At 33.8% G+C, this 22,338-nt stretch overlaps 1 protein-coding gene across 4 annotated transcripts in view; it reads right to left on the reverse strand.

Moving 5' to 3' along the window:
- DACH1 (dachshund family transcription factor 1) overlaps positions 1 to 22,338 on the reverse strand; it is a 467,964-nt gene that overhangs the window by 16,919 nt on the left and 428,707 nt on the right. For 2 of the 4 annotated variants that reach the window (XM_027973690.2, XM_012184753.4), the window contains 2 exons: positions 20,791 to 20,934; positions 20,229 to 20,297 (listed from right to left, as the gene is read on the reverse strand). In XM_027973690.2, the coding sequence (XP_027829491.2) occupies positions 20,229 to 20,297; positions 20,791 to 20,934 (213 nt within the window). Of the gene's footprint in view, positions 1 to 17,882; positions 20,298 to 20,790; positions 20,935 to 22,338 lie in introns of those variants that run through there. The other 2 variants (XM_060394521.1, XM_060394520.1) reach the window with 1 other exon arrangement.

A 22,338-nucleotide genomic window follows, 5' to 3' on the forward strand; every position in this document is an offset into this window, starting at 1 on the left:
CCTTACATTCAAACTACCTCATTCAAGCTCCAGCTCTATGTCTACCTACATGGGTACTTCAGCTTGCTGAACTGCTCAGCTGTCATATCAAAATCAGAAGCAAGAAGGCAAACTCATCATCCTATGCTTTAACCTGGATCTTTTTTCTTGATTATCGATTTCAAATCAACAATCACTGTTTCCTAAGCCCTGCATTTTGATTTTCCCTTGTATTTCAACCTCCAATCTATTTCTTGCACAATACCAAAGTTTAAATCTTCAATACCTCACTCACTTCCAAATTCATTACATTCTTTACCTCTTTATTCTCACTCTTTACCAACTTCTCCTATATAATATTTATATTGTTTATATTTAGGATTTAGTATTGGGTTGGCCAAAATGTTCTTTCAGGTTTTTTCCCAAGATGTTATGGAAAAACCTAAATGAATTTTTTACTAACACAATATATTTTATTTCAGATATAAGCAAGGGAGCAGGTTTTTATTTTAATAAATACTGTTTAAGAATCTGTTGAGAGTCTTAAACAGAAGCAGCTGTAATATTTATTCCTTTTGTTTTCAAAATTTATATAAAATATGCCAATAATATGGTTTCTCAGAGATTTAGGCTTGTGACTTACATATCTAGACTTAAATGAATCTTCACCAATCATGCAATTAGAATAATTGCTTTGTTTGTACTCTGAAAGCACTTTGTTTACATTTCGGAAGCAATAGATCAAAGTATTATTCATTAAAAGAGAATGATACATCTTTTACAGCTTTCAGGAAAAAGTCAAATGTAATTTCAGATGTAATCTATTAAATTAATTTTAAGTCTTGGAACATGTATGTTCCCAATAGTATAATAGTGAGTTCCTATAAACAAGTCTAAAAGTGAATTACATTTGAAAAACTTGGAAGTTTGCCTACCTTAAATGTTTATGATATATGTTAATTTCTAAAGAAAGAGAAGTGAAGACACATGATGTAGTCATATTTTAATTTGTTAAAATCGTTCCTCTTTCTTATAAAATTTTTGATATATAAATATTTCATATTTTATGTAAGTAAAATTTGAATTACAGTCCCTACCATCCCTGAACCCCTTGACACCCAATTTTATCAATAGAAATTAACTCAATATGTATTTTATTAGAATTATTTATGCTTGTTTATATCTCATGGAAATATGAATTATTTAGAAAAGTTATTTTTTGCATTTTTTCTGGCCCCAGCACTTAATAAGCATTTGTTAAAATGAATTAGTTACAGCAGATTAAATACTAAAAAACATAAAAACTACATTAGTATTAAAGTTAAATTATAGTTCAACTTTTTAGTCAAATATATTAGTTTTAAAGCAATACATTGTTTATTGCAGGGCTTTTAGAGTCAGCAAAATACTAAACATGGACTTTGAAAATTCAAGAAGATATATGTACTGCTGCTGCTGCTGCTAAGTCGCTTCAGTCATGTCCGACTCTGTGCGACCCCATGGACGTCAGCCCACCAGGCTCCCCCGTCCCTGGGATTCTCCAAGCAAGAACACTGGAGTGGGTTGCCATTTCCTTCTCCAATGCATGAAAGTGAAAAGTGAAAGTGAAGTCGCTCAGTCATGTCCGACTCTTCGCGACCCCATGGACTGCAGCCCACCAGGCTCCTCTGTCCATGGGATTTTCCAGGCAAGAGTACTGAAGTGGGGTGCCATTGCCTTCTCCGAGATATATGTACATGTTATATATATTTTAAATGACCTTTATTTTTTAACAGACAACCATTTACAATTTTTGTTCTACCCAAATGTTCATGAGACAATTTTCAGAAAAGGATATTGCAAAGTCTATAAGCTATGTTGAAAAAGCACACTTATTTATGTTTTTTCCATTCCTTACTGTAGTGGAGATTTTAGAGTAATTGCAAGGAGGTGAAAGTTACAGGAGTTTTAGGAAGAGAGAGTAGATGAAAAATACTTAATTGAAAGTAATGAGAACAGCAATTTTAAGATTTCATTGCAGTTTAATTTCACAATTTTGGCATTTCTTCATGTGAAAGTGAAGTGAATTCACTCAGTCGTGTCCGACTAGGCGACCCCATGGACTGTAGACCACCAGGCTCCTCTATCCATAGAATTTTCTAGGCAAGAGTACTGGAGTGGGTTGCCATTTCCTTCTCCAGGGGATCTTCCCAACCCAGGGATCAAACCTGGGTCTCCCGCATTGTGGGCAGACCCTTTACTGTCTGAGCCACCAGGGAATCCCTTTCCTTCATGAGATGCCTTTATATTCTGTATTTATTAGCCTAATCATATGTAAATGTAAACCTCCAGTTAATGTTTAGCGAGGGAGAAAACACAAGCCACAATAAAGATGAAAACAAAATTAAAAGAAGAAAACTGTGTAAACAATATCTTTATATGTTTGTCATGGTGGTAGTCTAGTCACTAAGTCATGTCCAACTCTTGCAGCCCCATGGACTGTACCTGCCAGGCTCCTCTGTCCATGGGATTCTCCAGGCAAGAATACTGGAGTGGGTTTTCATTTCCTTCTCCAGGGGATACTCCCAACCCAGGAATCAAACCTGGGTCTCCTGCATTGCTGGCAGGTTCTTTACCGACAGCCACAAGGGAAGCCCATGTTTGTCATACTGCTAACTTACTTTATTGAGAAATCATAAATGCTGCAAATAGTAAAAAGCAATAATCACTCATTATTTTCAGATTTCACAACAAAGGTCCGTCTAGTCAAAGCTATGGTTTTTGCAGTAGTCATGTATGTATGTGAGAGTTTAACTATAAAGAGAGCTGAGTGCTGAAGAATTGATGCTTTTGAACCTTGGTGCTGGAGAAGACTCTTGAGAGTCCCTTGGACTGCAAGGAGATCCACCCAGTCCATTCTAAAGATCAGTCCTGAATGTTCATTGGAAGGACAGATGCTGAAGCTGAAACTCCAATACTTGGGCTACTTGATGCGAAGAACTGACTCTTTAGAAAAGACCTTGATGCTGGGAAAGATTGAAGGCAGGAGGAGACCAGGACAACAGAGGATGAGGTGGTTGGATGGCATCACTGACTCGGTGGACATGAGTTTGAGTAAGCTCCAGGAGTTGGCGATGGACAGGGAAGCCTTGCGTGCTACAGTCCATGGGGTTGCAAAGAGACATGACTGAGCAATTGAACTGAACTGAATGGAAACAGTCACTGATTCATTAAATATTGGTAAATGTGCATGCATACCTGTTCCCTAATGTTTCATGTTACAGCACCACAAGTGTTAAAATATAAAAGTGTGGAATGATGAGATAAAATTTCCCTCCTTTGTTGACTATAAAATTTTTACATTAAGAAAATAATGGGAAAGGTGTTTGTATTACCTTTGTTTTGTAAAAATACCATGCAAAGGAACAAACTGAGTTGTGATAAAACACAGCTTTTTCATGTAAATTGTTTCTTTAAATAAATGCTTGTGTTCTAATTTTCTTACAAAATAGTAGAATTGTGTTTTAAAATATTATTGAAAACAAGGCAAATAAGAAGTGCATTTGAGACCAAAGTGGGCAATTAGCCATGATGTTTATGTGATCTTACTATAGCAAAAACAAAACCCCCCAAATCTGGCTATACTGCAATATAAGTATATAAACATTCTAAAAATATTCACCTAGTTTGTGTATGTTTATTTACAGACACTGAAGCATCAATTTTCATAACATTTTAATTTTATAACCTTTTCACTGTATACATCAATGTTAACAGTATTTTGGAATTAGTCAAGATTGTTGTGGATGTGAAATTATAAAATGAGACAATGTGAAAACTAAACAAAATATTATTCCCATATTTGGATCAAAACAATGTTTGCTCTGTTGTTACCAAGATAGCTCATCTTCCTTAGTGTTTTCACTTTTTTTGAATGGATAGTCTGTCATGGTATGGGCCATGACTTGGTAATGACAAATCCCATGTTCTGAATTTGGACTTGACAAAGGTAACTTCTTGAGAGCGAGTGAGGAGGTTTCTGTCTAGCCTGCCCTCAAATAAGTTCAATGCAATGGGGCCACCTTGCCCTCCTTTGATACATTAATGGGTGTAACAAGGAGCAATAAGTCACTCAATAAAGTTTCCCTGCGTTGCAACTCACTGTAGGGCTACATTAAACTGTCTAAAAATAGTGGGGTTATATGATATACAGAATAGTTTAGTTTAGTCACATTTTGATTCTACTGCTGATAAATCTTGGAAAGTTAATGTAAATATATCACACATCTCAATAAGGTCCCACTTGGGAAAGCTATGAAAAATTATACAAAATTCTTCTAAAAGACCATAAACATATGAGTGCCATGCCATTAACATTATTCTTTTTATTTATCACATTTACTTCACTCTTGGATATGTTAAACAAGATTGAGTCTGAATTCTTAGGGTAATAAAACCCAAGGAGCTATAATGTATAATTAATCAATGCTTTGAGACTTCCCTGATGACTCAAGCAGTAAAAAATCCACCTGCAATGCAGGAGATGCAGGAGACTCAGGTTCGATCCCTGGATTGGGAAGATACCCTGGAGGAGGAAATGGCAACCCACTCCAATATACTTGCCTGGAGAATCTCATGGACAGAGGAGCCTGGTGACATATGGTCCATGGGGTTGCAAAGAATCAGACATGACTGAGTGACTAATACTTTCTGCAATATATTTAAATGTTTCTCATGCTAATAAATTAAGAGATTAGAATTGTTAAAACAAAAAAAAGAGGCATTTTTAATGCTTCACAATAATCACACCACTAAAGTGTCTGATAAAATCAAATAAATCTGAACTGCACACATCTGAAAAAAGCATAGGCAGAGGGTCTCATGATTCTATCTTAAAAGTATGTCTGAATTCAAAGAAGGTAGGAGAAGTCATTACATTCACTTGAAAAAGCTTGGAGAACTGTTCTTTTTACTTGCGATTTATTATTTTCAATGTGGTTTATATATTGAAAATTGACACACTGTGAGTTTTTTTGATTGAGAGAAGTTTTCCTGATTTACTATTATCAGAGAACACAAATGAACTTGTTTACTTTGTTAAGGCTTCCATATTGTTTTTAAAATCTGTCATTTTATATAAAAATATGTATTTCTGAATTACCTAAGAAAACACATATGGTAATACTGAACTTATGGTCATACTTGGACAATCGTTGGCTTGAACCCAGAACTATCTGTGGGTTTAGAAGAGGAATGTATTTTTCATCCCTTCTGTCTTATTATAAATCTTTTCCATTTGTTAAATTCTCTATTTTCCCAAAATTTAAACTAGAGATAAAGTCTAGACTGTGAGATTTTATGTATCACTATGGAGAAACCTGTAAGAAAAGAGTCCAGAAATCGACAACTTGAAACAAGGTAGATCTGAAACTATATTAAGTAGCATAAACCATGAAGAAAAAAAATAAACCCATTGAAATGATTAATACAAGCAAATATCATTTCATCATGAAAATGAAATAATTAGTTCTTAATTTGTTTACAATGGGAATTTCATAAGTAATATAAAACCATAGTATAGAATCAAAATTAAATACAGCATACCTGATTATGTATGGGAATAATTTATGGCCTAAAATCTCCCCATCCAGTGCTCTTTCTCCCAGAGAGAAATAAATAAAGAATGAGAGTCAGATCCAATAATTTGTAGCCATCATTCATCATTTTATAGGTGTAATTAGTAAGCTTAGTTGGAACTATGTTTGGAGATTTACTATCTCTGGAGTATGATTATCTATGAATTAAAAGAGTCTGTGATACTCTACACTAAATGAAAGTACAAACCACATTAGGAGAAATTTGCTAAAATGCAATAAAATATTAAGAAACTCTAATATTTCCATCTTAAATAAGTAAAAAATCATTTATCTTTTGTTATATTTGGGAAGTGATAAATAATTATATAGAGTTGAAAATAAATCTCTTTAAGCCATATTGTTTAAGTTGACACGAACACTAAACTCACAATTTGTCATGAATTTAAGTGTCTTGAAAAATCTGGTGAATATAATTTGCATTTTCCAGCTTAAACCATGCTAAAAGAAAAAGAATGTGTCATATATTGAAAATAAGATAATTTTTAAAAATCCAGGTAATGTTTAATGTTTATCAACAATGAATATGATTGAAAATACTATTACATTAAATTTGTGCATAATGTAGAAATAGCAAATTCTTATAGAATAACCTCTACTTACTTGTGAGTTCTTTACATATATTAATTCACTTATTCTCTATAAAAACTCTGTGATGTGAACATCATGATCATTTTCTATGGTTTTATGATAAGGAATTCTCATAATCAAGTCATTTAACTTACACACTCAATGGTACACAGATAATAAACAGCAGAGTAGAGATTCATACCCAGGCAGTCTGAATCTAGAACCCACATATCCATAATTGGCCATGAACATAATTGCATGTATGTGCATGTATGTTTATACTCATAAAAAATCTGATGTCCTTGCCATTTTGACAGGATAAAAAATCAGCAATACAGTAGGTCTTAGCAGTTAAAGTGAGTTACCTAGCCTCACAACAGTAATGAATGAGTGTGTTGATAGGAGATTAGCTTCCAGTCCCGCATTACTCTCCTAGACTAAATCATCTTGGTGTTAATTCTAATCATTTAGAAATCAGTTATTTAAATAAGTCATCAATATTGCCTTGTAACTGCTTAATAATTATCTTTATAACCTAATGAATTTATTTTTCTCTTTATATGAGAGAAAACTCCATGAGAAATTACAAATTATGAGAGTAGTTTTGGGGCTAAAAAAATAACCATTGCCTAATGAAAATTCCTTTTTCCTTCCCTGAAGATGAATCATACAGGAAACCGTGGTCAAACATTACTAAATTTTACATGGGAAGAACTAGTATATATTTGCATTTTGAATCTTAATCCTTATAAATTTATGCCACCCTCATTATCTGGTTGAACACTGAGTTAGTCACAGCCACTTCGTAAATTATCGTAAGATGCAAAGATGGACATTCAAATTAGAGCAAAGTATATGGCATCAAAGGGACTCAGAGGTCCTGAGTTCACAGTCTGATTCAAAGCAGTTTGCTTTATCACCCTGTTACTCAGTTTCCTGAAATATAAAATGGCACACTGAAGATCAACAAAAACAATGTATGTGAAAAAGCTGTGCAAACTTGCAATTGCTTTAGGACAGTCAATTGATGTTCTCTGTAATGTCCTGAATCACGGGTGCATCAAAAAGAATGAGTACCATTCACAGGTGACCAGTGCCCCTTCCCTGACATCTCTTTAACTTCCCGGGTCTCTCATTCTCTTCCTCAGCTTTTTTGAATGCATACTATTTGCCACTTGATAAAATTTTGGATTTCATTCCTTCCAAGGCACATCTCTTGCTTTTCACTATGATCTCTTAGTTTGTGAGAGAAGAAACCCCTGCTGCCTTTCTTCAGTGGGAAAGTTTAGGATAAAGTTAACACTGTATTGCTTCTGCCAGGAAATACCGTCAATCTAACAGTTGTTAAAAATAGCAAGTGGGTTTTAATGGACTAATTTCTTTGAAACAGCTAAAATATTTTCATCCAATGAACCATTTCCCAAATAATTAAACATACTGATTTTTCTTATATATATTTATACCCTCTAGTTGCCCACTATTTAAGCCATGAAAATAGCATTACCATCGAAAAGTGATCACATCTTTATAAATCTTACTTTTAAAACTAAATAGTTATATTCATTTATCCACTTACCAAATGCCTTGTTACCTTTGAGAAAGTGAAATTGGACTTTTTTTTTTTTTAACTGTTGCTGTTGTAAAATGATACTGAATGCTAAATAATGTGTTTGTTTTTCAGCTGTTGTAAGTCTAAAGAGATTTTTTGAATACTTCAATTATAAAAACATTTAAAACATACAAACTTGTGCAATTTTTATTTTAATGAAGATGAGAAGTTCATTAAAGAAGATAAATATTTCATTAGATGTTAAATAAAACAAAGAGATTTTTTGGCTTCTCTCAGCACAAAATTCCTTTGAAAGATTAATTAATACATGCAAATTATGCAAATTAGACCCATGCAAATATTTTATGAAGACAATTAAGGGAACCATTAATTACTGCTTTTTTTGCTTCAGTGAGATTCATTCATTTAATTTTAATTTCACTTTAACTGTTTTGATGTATAATCTTGCAGCTAAGAACTTTATCTTTCCTGGCGGGTCACTTAAACTTATAAATTTCATCCAGTGAGTGCACAGAAATCTGTAAAGATATTCTCTAGACTATGTTAAGTATCAAGAGAAATTTCTGACACAATGCTCTCCCAGAAACGGGGAAACTGGAAGGGAATGTGAGCTCATTCTTGGACAAGGTTCAACTGCTGGAAAGCAATTAATTTGCTTTGGCTGTGCTAATATAGGGGAATTAGAAAGTGTGACACAAGACAAATAGAAATAATTAGTTCTCCAAAATGATGTTCTCATTAATATGGTTCGAACAGTAGAAATAAAAAACATTATTGTGGCATGTCTGCATTCTGTCCCTAACCATGGGAGGTAGAATAATGCACCATAAGCATTTTTACACTTATAGGCTAAATGATGATGTTTCATTTTGTTTTCTAAAAGAAAATGTACAGCAAAAGCTGTCATATATCTCAAATGTCTAGACATACACATGCTATAAATTGATCACATACTTTCCATCATGGTATGTTTACATACCAATTCTTAAAATTTTGTTCATAAGTTCTGTAGTTTAGTGAACAAACTTTAAAATGTAGGTTCTTCTTCTGTAATTTAAAATTTTTAGACCACTTTTATAACTCTTAAAGTATAAATAACTTTTCTCATAAAATAAAACATTTGTGCTCTAACTTAAAGAAGCTACTCTGAATATTTGTTGAACATTCTCTTAATTGGCCAGGCTACTTTTAATATCAAAGGGTGAATACAAAAAGAGAAAACAGATTTTGTGAATATGAACCACAAATCTATATTACTAAATGGTAACTGTCCCCAGCTTTGGTAGACATTATATACAATTTCTATGAGTACCACCTCCAGTGAGCAAGTTACCTATATATAAAGGCCATCAAATTTTTCCCTTGATCATAAAGCTGAAAAGAACTCGAAGTAAAAACTTTTTTAAAATAAATATTCCTTAATTCTGAAGGTGATAATATAGTGTCTAAAAGCTAAAATGTCTTGATCATGATGAAAAACCAACTTATTATTCTGTCTAGTCGTAATCATAAAAGGAATCATTGATAAATATACACATACAAGTAAAATGACACGCTATTTTCTGACCTATCTCTGACACTTCTGTACTGCTGCAGCCAGTACTCTTATAGTACTTTGAAAAGTTGGAATTGGTCATACATTCTGATTGCTATTTGTTGAGCTCTTCAGTGTTTTCTAAAAACAGATCTTAAAATTAATTTTTTTCTTACAAACAAACTCATTTCATTCATCCTGAAATTCTAGAATCCCTAAATCTCTTTTGCATATTTACATTGTCCACACAGATGTATGTTGCACCTTCCAAATTAAGATCCTCTGTGATTGTCATTGACACACGATTTAACCACTCTTCCATATCACTAATTATGATGCTAAATCAACATGGATCTAGCATTGATCTCTAGGGTCCCCTGCTAATATCTGTCCCAATTTCCATTTATCACTATTCTTTGATTATGGTCTTCAGACAGTATTCGAGCCAATCCAAAAATGTGTTCATGAACAAGACAATTTAACTCAATTTTTCAATTTTACTCATACTAACAAAATATTATACCTTCATTAATAACTGCTCTGTTTCAATCCATAAAAGCAACTTAGTTGTAGGATGTCCATTTCCTGCCTCTAAACATCCAGTTCCAATTCATTCTTCCTGATATTCCCTATATCCCCTGAAATCTCATAGTAACTACCACGTACTAAATTACTCTTCTTAGGAAATATAATGTCAAATATACTATAAATTATGCCCAATGATTTGGTTTTACTTTGCCTAATATTTGGGCAATTGAATAGAAATAAAGTTACATCACAAAACCTTATTTTATGTCACAATTCAACAGAAGCATATTAACAGAAACATATAAGACTGACACATGCTTTTTATTTATTTTTTTTCTGTAGGAACCAAGAGTTTAGAAAAATTAGCTCTGTAGAAATAACATTGATAGTAACTTTATGTAAATATAAGTCTAATGAATCACAATTTAATACTATTTTTGGCAACTTCATACTTAATTTCTCACTGTGTCTGCTTTCATATATAATTAGTATAAATTACATAAGACATTTCCAACAAAATCTATGGGACCCTTAGCATTTGGAGTTTAAGCATATCTACCTACATTCAAAACCAAGATTTACTTTTTAATGTCTCTTAAAGAATAAGAATGTTTATACTGAAATCATAAATTTCAGTATCAACATTATTCTTAAATTTTATAAAATATTAAAACTTATGAGTATTTCTGAGACCTTCTATTTAATAATAATAATTCCTATTGCATAGTTAAATGAGTAGTTAACAATGACCTGTGATAACTGTGGAACATTAGCCTGTTTATTGGTTACTGCTTTCAATCCATATCTTTTGTTCAACTTAATCAATGTTGTTTAAATTGGTTAGCTACACTGAAACACTACCAAACACCAAAACCAGTGCCAAGGAACTAGAAGTAAATTTATTATTGTTTTGTTCATAGAAATAATTCTAATATTTATTTTTTAAGATAAAGAAGAATAGTTTGAGGCAATCCCTATTGTGATTACACATTTCTAAGTGAATAAATAGTCAATATGTATTGCAGGCAGCCCAGAATTCAGTTTTAATCAACTCTGTCCTTTTACTTAATGAAAGCCTCCCTCTTTGAAGCTATATACAGACATTTTATATATAAAAAAATTATGTTCAAGTAACAAAAAATATTTCTCATAAATTTTGGCAAACACTTTACTATGGGACTAAATCAAGACTGTGCTATAAATAAAGGATGATTTTCTGAAATAAAAAGAAAACAAATTATATATTAGAGTAATAATAGCTTCAGTGTTTGTTTACCAGTTGCTAGGCACTATAAATATGTTAACTCATAATAATAAAATTTAATATTAACAGCTAAAACTTAACTGTGTACATACTATTGCCCAGTACACGCTAAGTGCTTTACTTGGGTTATTTTATTTAATATGCACAGTAACCCTCTGAGGTTAAGCAATTGCTACAGAGAAAAAATATAAGGGAGCAGAGACTTGAATCTAGACTTGACTCCTAACATTTCTTAATTGGTAGATTCTGTAGATCTGTGTAGAGAACTTTCAAGCCCACATTAGACTTATGGGTCTTTTTTAAGGATTAGAAATATACATAATACATAAGACAATTATGTGAAATCAAACTGAAACAACACACTTGTCAGGGGAGGGTGTAATTTCCTCGGTTCTGCCTCATCACAACAAAAGTATGAAGTGGCAAACATTAAAGCCCTTGGCCAGACCGTGTCTCAGCTCTCAGGCAGGCCGTGTTACAGCTCTCAGACAGATAAGTGTTACAGCTTTGTGTTACAGCTCAGTTTTATTTAGAAAATAATGGAAAATACATCCTCGAGACGTGAGGGCATGCTGACTCAAAAGACGCAAAGAGAAGAGAAAGAGAGAGAGAGAGAGAGAGAGAGAGAACCCTGGCCCGTTGGCTCCTCTTCTTACATGTTTCTTCCTTCCCCTGGGCCTGCCCTATGTAAATTGGGCTAGCCAAGAGTGCATTTCTTCTACCTGAGGTCTTCACTCTGGTCCTTGGACCTTCATTTGTTCTATTTTTGTGGGCTTTTCCCTTCCTTGTTTTAGCCACCACCATTCTGGACTCCCTTTGCCTATTCTAACTACCTAACACATTCACATGGATTTTCATATGGTAAGTTTAAGTAGGGTTCTTGGGGTACCATTTAACAACCTCTGTTCAAACACATGATATAGAAGGAATGAAGAGATTCTTTAAATGTCATATACTAAACTGAATATGGAATTGTGTCTGATTTTGCATTTGTCCTAAGTTCACTGCATGCTAAACCGTAGGGATGTAGATACATATTTTAGGTAAATATGATTAACTTCTTAATTTCTTTTATTGTTATTTTAAATGCTTCATTTAGAATGATATTTTTCTCAGCATGCCTAGAAGTGTCTATAAACATGGTATAGGCATAAATGACTGATTAAATAGCAAAAAACGGGAAAACAACATTTTTCCCAACTGCACACCATTCCCTAGTTGCTATCAGTAGAATGTTTTGAAGTGTTGAAGCCATTAACAGGCAATGAGCTAACTATCCGCAATGAGCAAATGGGCTTCAAGTGGTTATCCTAGAAAAGAGACATGTAAATCTACACAGCAAAGCATGGAGAGAAAACAAAGACTCTGGGATCAGAAATCTAAACTTAAATGTCAGCAACCCCATTAAATTATAGTGCAAAAGTGAGAATGTTAATTAGCCATTCTGTGTCTTACCTTCAAATTAGTATATACAAGAAGTCTCAATAAATATGAATTCTTAATCCACCTCACTATTTTAATAAGCAAAAACTCCACTTACTATGTAATGCCACTAAGTCCAAATGAAAGAAAGTGTATTACTAGGGCATTCAATGTATGCTGGAACATTTGACTCAACAGAGAAAGATACATATTTCACTAATAAGCTTACCCTACATCAATAAGGTTTAGGATCTGTAAGTGACTAAACAGAAAATAACAACAATAACATATGTTACAAGAACAACACTTTAATAATCCTAATCTAAAAACAATTGGGAAGAAAACAGGGGATGAGAAAAGCAATTGGACTGTGTTATTTTCCCAATTCTGATTAACTCATGGTGTGTGTGCACATGTGCTAAGTCACTTCAGTTGTGTCTGACTATTTGTGAACCTATGGCCTATAGCCCACCAGGCTTCTTTGTCCATGGCATTCTCCAGGCACGAATACTGCAGTGGGTTGCCATGCCCACCTCCAAGGGATCTTCCCTCCCTAGGGATCTAACCCACATCTCCAGTCTCCTGCACTGGCAGGCAGGTTCTTTACCACTAGTGCCACCTGGAAAGCCTAACTCATGGTGTAATCTTTATCAAATAACGTACCCTTACTAAACCTCAGTTTCCTCTCTTGCAAAATGAAGAGGTTTAATTTATTTGTAAAGCCCCTTCCCAGTACTAAGGCAGTAACATCATATAAGTGTGCCTGGCATTTCATCAGTGCTCAATAAACATTTGTTGAATAAATGAATAATTTTAAAATTCAACATGTATCTTCAAATATCTAGGAAGCAGAAAAGAAGATATTAAATTGGAACAAAAACATTGCTAATGTGAAGGCAGGTCTTTTATGTCCTTTTATTGGAAAAACATTTGGTTTTCTATGATCTGAGATCAGTCAAAAATAGAATAAAAAGCCAAGCAATTTTGATTATGGACATTGGATGTAAATAAAAGAGATGTACTTTCAAGTGGAGTCAAGATTTTGCAAACATAACTTGCAGATATACTAAGATGTCAGAGAACTGTGGTCCACATTCCCATTAATTTCAACAATTACTTTTGGATTTAAGAGGACGAGTTTTACTTAGAATGAAAAAGAAAGCTGCTACCTTGAAAGTGAACTTTTTAGAGTTTTTGAAAATTTATAAAAGACATAGATAAAAGAGTACTAATTCACGATTCTCCTATGTTATACTTCATGTTTATATACTGAATATCTAAACAATATAAAGAGATTAAACCATCTGAAATTATAAGAATCAAATCAGAAAAGAAGCATAAAGTTAATGCTTAAAAACCAAAAGGAGTTATTTAAGAAATGTGATTTTGGTACATGAAGTTAAATATAAATTTTAAATGGGTGTAAGTGAATGTTGGGTTTTCCTGGTGACTCAGACCTTAAAGAATCATCTGCAATGCAGGAAACTCACGCTTGATCCCTAGGTCAGGAAGTTCCCCTGGAGAAGGGATTGGCAACACTTCAGTATTCTAGCCTGGAGAATTCCATGAACAGAGGATCCTGGAAGGCTACAGTCGGTAAATATTCACAGAATCCAAATCTTGAGTCAAACGTGTAAGAAAAAAAGTAACAGAAATGCAGCCAGGAAGGGCAAGCACATTCTGTTAATTCAGCTATCAAAAATAAAAATTCCCCCAGAATTTGTAATTCTGACTTTCTTAGTAGGAATCATATTACCCTTTGCTTCCTTCAATCTCTCCCATCAATGTCAGAAAAATGTCAGAACAATAGGAATACTTGACATTCATCCACAAGATCAAAGGTCCTAACTCACCAGTACATTCCTTCAGGGATTAGCGAGCATCGCAATGTGTCAAACATTTGGGCACCATGAATGTGGCACAAACACGTGACACACTGATACGTAAGTGTCAACCATACCTACGAACACTAGGAGCACAGTGGTGAACAAAGCAGGCGTGGTTCACACTCTGCCTGGCTACCACCCAGAGAAAGGAAGAACATATTTAAAAAGTGACTACCAATGCGCAGCTGTGATTGTGGAGAAGGTATGGTAAAAACCTCTGGGAAGAGGGGCAGGGAGAAGCTGCAGGGATAGATGCGGAGTCTGAAAAGCCTTTCTGGATGCTGTGACTTCTAAGGTAAGACTTAAAGGATAAGTAATTAAAGGCAGGAAAGAGAGAGAAATGCCACTCGAAGGTGGAAAAAGATGTAAGGTTTTCTAGATTAAAAAAAAAAATCAATGAAAGAAGAACAGAGAGTGAAGGGCAAAAGTCATGCTTGTGTGTAAAAAAAAGGGAGGGAGCCATCAAGCTTCACTTTCCTCGTTGTGTATCAAGGAGGATATTGGATTGGGCAATAGAGAGAACCATAGGGAAGGAAAGTAGAAGAAAACAGGTCAGCAGGAGGAAGAGGGTGAAGGACCCTTTAGGTTTTGTGCTGGACTTTGAGGTCCCTGTGAGACACCTAAATTCCAACTGGATATTATTTGGAACTCTTAAGAGATGTCTGGATTGGCTGGAGAGACATTTTTTGAATTTTTTAAACTATTAAAAGATATAGCTTAACATCTAAGTGGAAGCTACTGAAAAATGAGAGACTAGGGTTCAGTAGAAGGAACTCAATATTATAGCTTTGGCTGCATACATTGTGTAGATGTGCATTCATATGTGTGAGGGACTTAGGTTTTGGAGGATATTTATTAACCTTTCCAAATAACACTTAAATAAGTATTAATACTGACTCTGTCTACTATATATATAGTATAGCATCGTGAAGTCACTCAGTCGTGTCCGACTCTTTGTGACCCCAAGGACTGTAGCCTACCAGGCTTCTCTGTCCATGGGATTCTCCAGGCAAGAATACTGGAGTGGGTTACCATTTCCTCCTCCAGGGGATCTTCCCGACCCAGGGATCGAACCCAGGTCTCCTGCATTGGAGGCAGACGCTTTAACCTCTGAGCCACACCAGGACTTCCCTGGTTGCTCTGTTGGTAAAGAATCTGCCTGCAGTGCAGGAGACCTGAATTTAATCCCTGGGTTGGGAAGATACCCTGGAGAAGGAAATGGCAAACCACTTCAGTATTGTTGCCTGGAAAATCCCATGGACAGAGAAGCCTAGGAGGCTACAGTCCATGGAATTGCAAGAGTAGGACAAGACTTAGTGACTAAACCACCATATATATACACAGCGCTTCCCTGATAGCTCAGTTGGTAAAGAATCTGCCTGCAATGTGGGAGACCTAGGTTTGATCCCTGCATCGGGAAGATCCCCTGGAGAAGGGAACAGCTACCCACTCCAGTATTCTGGCCTGGAGAATTCCATGGACTGTATTGTCCGTGGGGTTGCAGAGTCAGACATGAGTGAGTGACTTTCACTTTCATATATATATATATATAAAATATCTTATGAAAACCTTTAAAGTAAGATATAAGTTTTAAACATCATCACAAATCATGACATATAAATCTGTAAGATTCAGGCATGAAAGAGTTAATCACCATAAAATCCAGCTCCTGCAACAGGTTGCTTTTAAATTTATACATATATATATATATATTAGAAAAGGCAGAAGAACCAGAGATCAAATTGCCAACAACCGATGGATCATCGAAAAAATAAGAGTTCCAAAAAGACATATATTTCTGCTTTATTGACTATGCCAAAGCCTTTGACTGTGTAGATCACAATAAACTGTGGAAATTTCTAGAAGAGATGGGAATACCAGACCACCTGACTTGCCTCTTGAGAAACTTATATGCAGGTGAGGAAGCAACAGTTAGAACTGGATGTGGAACAACAGACTGGTTCCAAATAGGAAAAGGAGTACGTCAAGGCTGTATATTGTCACCCTGCTTATTTAACTTATATGCAGAGTACATAATGTCCAGCTCAGTACAACGCTGGGCTAGACGAAGCACAAGCTGGAATCAAGATTGCCAGGAGAAATATCAAGAACCTCAGATATGCAGATGACACCACCCTTATGGCAGGCAGAAAGTGAACAAGAACTAAAGAGCCTCTTGATGAAAGTCAAAGAGGAGAGTGAAAAAGTTGGCTTAAAGCTCAACATTCAGAAAACTAAGATCATGGCATCTGGTCCCATCACTTCATGGCAAATCGATGGGGAAACAGTGGAAACAGTGGCTGACTTTATTTTTCTGGGCTCCAAAATCACTGCAGATGGTGATTGCAGCCATGAAATTAAAAGACACTTACTCCTTGGAAGGAAAGTTATGACCAACCTATACAGCATATTGAAAAGCAGAAACTACTTTGTCAACAAAAGTCTGTCTAGTCAAGGCTATGGTTTTTCCAGTGGTCATGTATAGATGTGAGAGTTGGACTATAAAGAAAGCTAAGCTCCAAAGAATTGATGCATTTGAACTGTGGTGTTGGAGAAGACTCTTGAGAGTCCCTTGGACTGCAAGGAGATCCAACCAGTCCATTCTAAAGGAGATCAGTCCTGGGTGTGCTTTGGAAGGAATGATGCTAAAACTGAAACTCCAGTACTTTGGCCACCTGATGTGAACAGCTGACTCATTTGAAAAGACCCTGATACTGGGAAAGATTGAGAGCAGGAGGAGAAGGGGATGACAGAGGATGAGATGGTTGGATGGCATCACCAACTTAATGGACATGGGTTTGGGTGAACTCTGGGAGCTGGTGATGGAGAGGGAGGCCTGGCATGCTGTGGTTAATGGGGTCACAAAGAGTCGGACATGACTGAGTGAACTGAACTGGATATATATATATAGAGAGAGAGAGTCATTAAATTTCCACCAAGCTTATTAATTTTGAGTTTAGTTACTAGAAGTATCAGTAATGAGAACTTCATTCCTGTATAGTACGAGCTGATTTACCTTACTTATCCAGATAAGTAAATTATTTAGAGCCTCTTGCTCAGCAATAGTTTCTAAGCTGCTTTCTGTTTTCCTCTTCCACAGCTCTGTACTTTTATAGAAATGATGCTACTAAATACTAATTAAGCAACATTTATTTGGGGGTAACTGAGTAGTATTTAAGTACCAGACTGCTAGGTGACTAATTCATGGGACAAACCTGGCTCATTTATTAACAAAATATTAAAAATGAGTAAGTACATGCCAAGTATAAAGAAATGTGAGTTTCCTTTTTCATTCCTAAGTTGAGCTTATTTTGGAATACAAAATAATTTCAGTTATGGTTGGATTGGGAGCAAGAAGGAATACAAAGACTCATAACTCCTGGGAAGGGATCAGGGCTGTGTTTGTGTCACTCATGAGTTGTGAAGCAACACGTGCTTATAGCTGCCAAAATGTCTGATATAGACCATTTCACAAATTAGCAGTTAGTTCTGGTTCTTTTTCTTTTGCCTTTCCCATTCTTGAACTTAGACTCCTCATTTTACTAAACACAGTCCTTGTTCTTTGATATTTTCTCTACATCATTAATTTTGCTATTTTGTTAGCTTTTAAATTTATGAATTTAGTTTCCAAGGTTAAAAAAAAAGATGTTTCAAAGGACTAAACGAACTCATTTAGTTGAGTTAGACTAGCAAAAGATGATCTCTTTGATTTGGTATTTTAAAAGTCTTGGGTAGTGTCAAGTGAGATAACCGATAGCAATTAACATATAGAAACACAGATTCATCTATGTGTGTTTTTTAGATTACATTTGAGAAAAATTCACATTATCTAATTAAAACTATTAATATTAAGGTGTCTTACAGAAAACTTTTCATTGAAGGGTATGATTATCAGAAAAATCATTAAATTCAAGTGTAAGTGCACAAAAATTAGAATATTATTGATTATTTATATTAGGCTTAAGGAACTCATCTTTTTAATTGATAAGATTAATGAAAGAATTGAAAAAGTGTTTCACATTATAATTAAGAAAAAGCAATAAATAACCCCATAAGAAACAATATTTGCTTTAAGTAACTATATATAATTGTCATTCAAATGTTTCTCCTTTCCTGAGTTATAGAGTTGTTTGAATGGGTTTTCTGTGTTATATATAACATTTTGGATGGCAGAAAGAATGCAATTTATTACTAAAAATTTTCTTCAGAGTGTAAGTAAATCATAATAGAGATTGAAAATAGTCAAAACTTTGACCTATATAGCAAGACTATCCCATATTGAAACAAACATCTGAATTTGTGTTTTACAAATTCTGATAAAATAATTATAGCCTTATTTATGATCCAAATATTGTTAATAGCAAACTCATGAAATATATTTTATGTCAGTTATGCAGAGATGTTTAATTGTTACCTAAGCCTTCTTAAACTTCCCATGTATATGAAAGAATGCAGTGTCCATAATTTTTCTTGCTTGAATTCTAATCACCTTGAGAATTCTGTGGATATCAGATAATTTATATATCACATCTACCAGGAGGCTTGTGTGCTTTTTTATGTCCAGCACTTTGGACATTAACTAAGTTAGTGCCTGAGGAATCCCCAAATACACAGACCACAGTTCTGATAGTTCACAATGGACTTACTGTCCCTGATAAAGAGCACTGGCTTTGTTATTAGTAATTTGTTAACATATGCATACAATTCTTTACAAAGCAACATAGATCTTTTGAATTTAATAATATTATAGTCACACATATATGTAATTTTGCTGAAACCCATAATGCTCTAAAAAATGAAATCTTTTCTACAAGATGTCTCATAATAACATATGGTTCAAGCCTTAGGATTTAAAAAATAATTATCATGGTAAAATCAATTAATAAACAAAAATCATTCTCCAGGAATGTCTCCGGTTTCTGATTTTTATTTATTGTGTATATGATACTTTACACAATTATATTTCCTTTATAGTAAACTAAGGATGATACTTTTGGAACTGACTGAGTAACACGATTAATGTCAAACAATATCCCCCAAATGAATGAACTTAAAATGCAAAATAAAAGCAATTGGGAGGATTATAGTAGTTAATCATTTTAGGCTTCCCTTTGAAGAATCATTTTCATTTAATGCTCTTTTTACTGTTTAGTATTCATGTTGTTAGATTGAGTTTATTGTCTAGAATAGATGTGAGGCTATAAATGCTACCTTCAGATTTTGTTCTCTTCTAATAGCGTGGTCTTGGCAATATACATATTTTGCTTTTCTGAGTGTTTAAAAAAACTCCCTTTAGTATTCTCTATACGATTTTTCTCAGCATATTTGTGTTATTAAAGCGTATATAATGGCACAGAGTCTACTTGGAAAGTTCACATAGGATCAAACAATCTTATTTATTGTTAGCTTTCACCTGGTTTATTTTACATGTACCTTGCATTAGTTGTCACTAAAACAAAAAGAAGATAATTTCAAATTTTAAGAACTCCCTAGTTAACTCATGATTTTATTGATATAGAATTTATAAAACTTTCATCTATTATATTGGGCTTCACACATTCAATAAAACACATTTACTGTGTTCAAGATTAAATCATACATTGTTTAAAATTAATTATTCCTTTTTAATTGCATTGTATAAACAGAAATGACCTGTTAATTTAAAGAAAATCTATCAGCACAAAATGAATTCACTCATATAAACAAGCAAGATGAACTTGACCTTGTTTGAACTTGTTTTGATGTGGCCCAGATGGTAGGCTACATGCTTGAATAGCAGGCTAAAGCAGAGGAAAAACTCATAGAGCAAGATCTAGATTTATAGCCTTTTGCAAATTCCCACCTTGTATTGTCCTTTCGGCATCTGTTCTGCCGCCACTGCGGTCAGCTTCTATCTCTGGGGTCAGAGAGTCTAAAAACACAGAAAGGTAAGAGTGACACACATTTCATTTGATTCCCATTGTCCTTTAAAAAAAAGCAACCTGTAACTTTGGTGCTGAATTAAAATTACATAAATCTTTGTCATCTTTTAAAGGTTGAACAAAGACCATAACCATGAGAATTATCAGAAGATTTGAATGGATAAATAATGCAAAATTGTTCAGAAAATGAGATGGGGGGTTTGAGAACTTCTCATATTAATATTTTATCATGTTTCAGTACAGACAGAATTGGTTAAATAGAAAAGCAATATCATCTCAGATACTGAAGTAACAAAAATGTGGAAGCACCCATGAAATAAAACATTTCTCCCAACACATGTGACTTTTCTTTCCACCATGCTTTCAAAAAGAGCTTAATGAATCACCAGCCATAGAAACACAAACCCACAAACACATTTAAATTGCGTTTTGAGTATTCACAATGAAAGTTAGTTAGTCATCCATAAAGACACATCCTCTTACCATTTAAGACCCTGAGACTATCTGTTGAAGCTGCCTGTTTTAGTGTTTGTTCGGCTTGCTCACGCCGTTTTGTCTCAAATTCAAGTGCTTCCTGCAATTTTCTCTTTGCCTTCTTCTCCTTCTTTAGCCTCTTTTGAACTATGGCTAGAAAAGAGTATATATACATTATTATTTTTCAGAATTTTTGCAATGTTCACATTTCCACAAATGGTCTCTATTTTTAAAATAATATTATTTTTCCCCCTGCTGGACTGCACCTGTCTGTGCAGAGGAAGTTTAAACAAAACAAAACAAAAAAACAACAATAACCCACTTTTACCTAAAATAAATCTCAGTAAAATGTCCAAGGAGGCCAATTTTTGTGTAGCCTTGAACTATTACAAGAATGCCTTTAATTATCATATGTGGAGACAGTTTTAATGGGAAACTAATTTTAATAAATATTTATACTCACTAATAAAAGAAGGCTGATTAAATAAATTTTGTAGTTTAGTCTCTGCCCTTGAATCAGACAAATGCAAAGTAATCTGAATAGTATAAACCTTTAAGATTAGTCTCTCTTTATGAAACATTAATTTAGAGTAGTAAATGGAGCATTTCCCCTATCTTTACAAAAATGTTATACCAGCAAAATTTTCAATAATTCTTCCTCAAAATTTTAGACAATGTAATAAATACTATTGCATATATGGAGCTAATAATATATCTATATAAACAGACTTTTTGATGAAACTATTGCAATTTGCTTAGAGATATTAATAATTTCATAGCAGATGTATATGCAGTATTATATATTTCAGGAAAGTTACACTTTTAGACTGTAGGAATTTGATGAGTATAAAACTTCATTGCTACTTAACAAAGTAGCCTATGATACAAAAAGTTAATTATGATTGATGTTTTTCCTACTGACCAATTTAAGTATTTGTACATAATATGTAATCAATAAATAATAACATCTTCTTCACAAATGTATGTTTACTGTACTTTCATACATATAATAACTGATCATTGTTTTAACTTTTACACTATATATAAAGTAACCAATCAGCATATAGAAAGCATAGAATTGTTTTTTTTGAAATATTTTGTTTTTCTGGATGGTTGATAAACATTGTGTATATGAATGTGAAAGAATCAGTATGAGAAAATCCTTCTGGCAGAATTAGTCATAAGAAGTAACCATTACAAATTTATTGTATAATTACTTACTACAGATTAACAAGCAACATTTTTTACCTAGCATAGTATTCAGTCAAGACATCAAAAAAGGTAACAATGGTTCATGTAAGAGTGTTACTTTGAATTTCCAGTTTCCAAAAATCCTATTTTTATAATCAATATTATTAAAATGGCAGACCATTATCTTATAGTTTACTGTTGCTGGTAACATATATTTACAAAAAATTGTTTTTACATTGAGTCAAATCTTATAAGAAAAAACAAATAAATAAATGCTTCAAATAAATGCTAATTTCCTTTATTTAATACTGTGAAAATCTTAACAAAGTTACTTGCTTACTCTTTTCCTTTCTAAAGATGATTGCT

Source organism: Ovis aries, chromosome 10, assembly GCF_016772045.2.
Source record: "Ovis aries strain OAR_USU_Benz2616 breed Rambouillet chromosome 10, ARS-UI_Ramb_v3.0, whole genome shotgun sequence".
Taxonomy (NCBI): domain Eukaryota; kingdom Metazoa; phylum Chordata; class Mammalia; order Artiodactyla; family Bovidae; genus Ovis; species Ovis aries.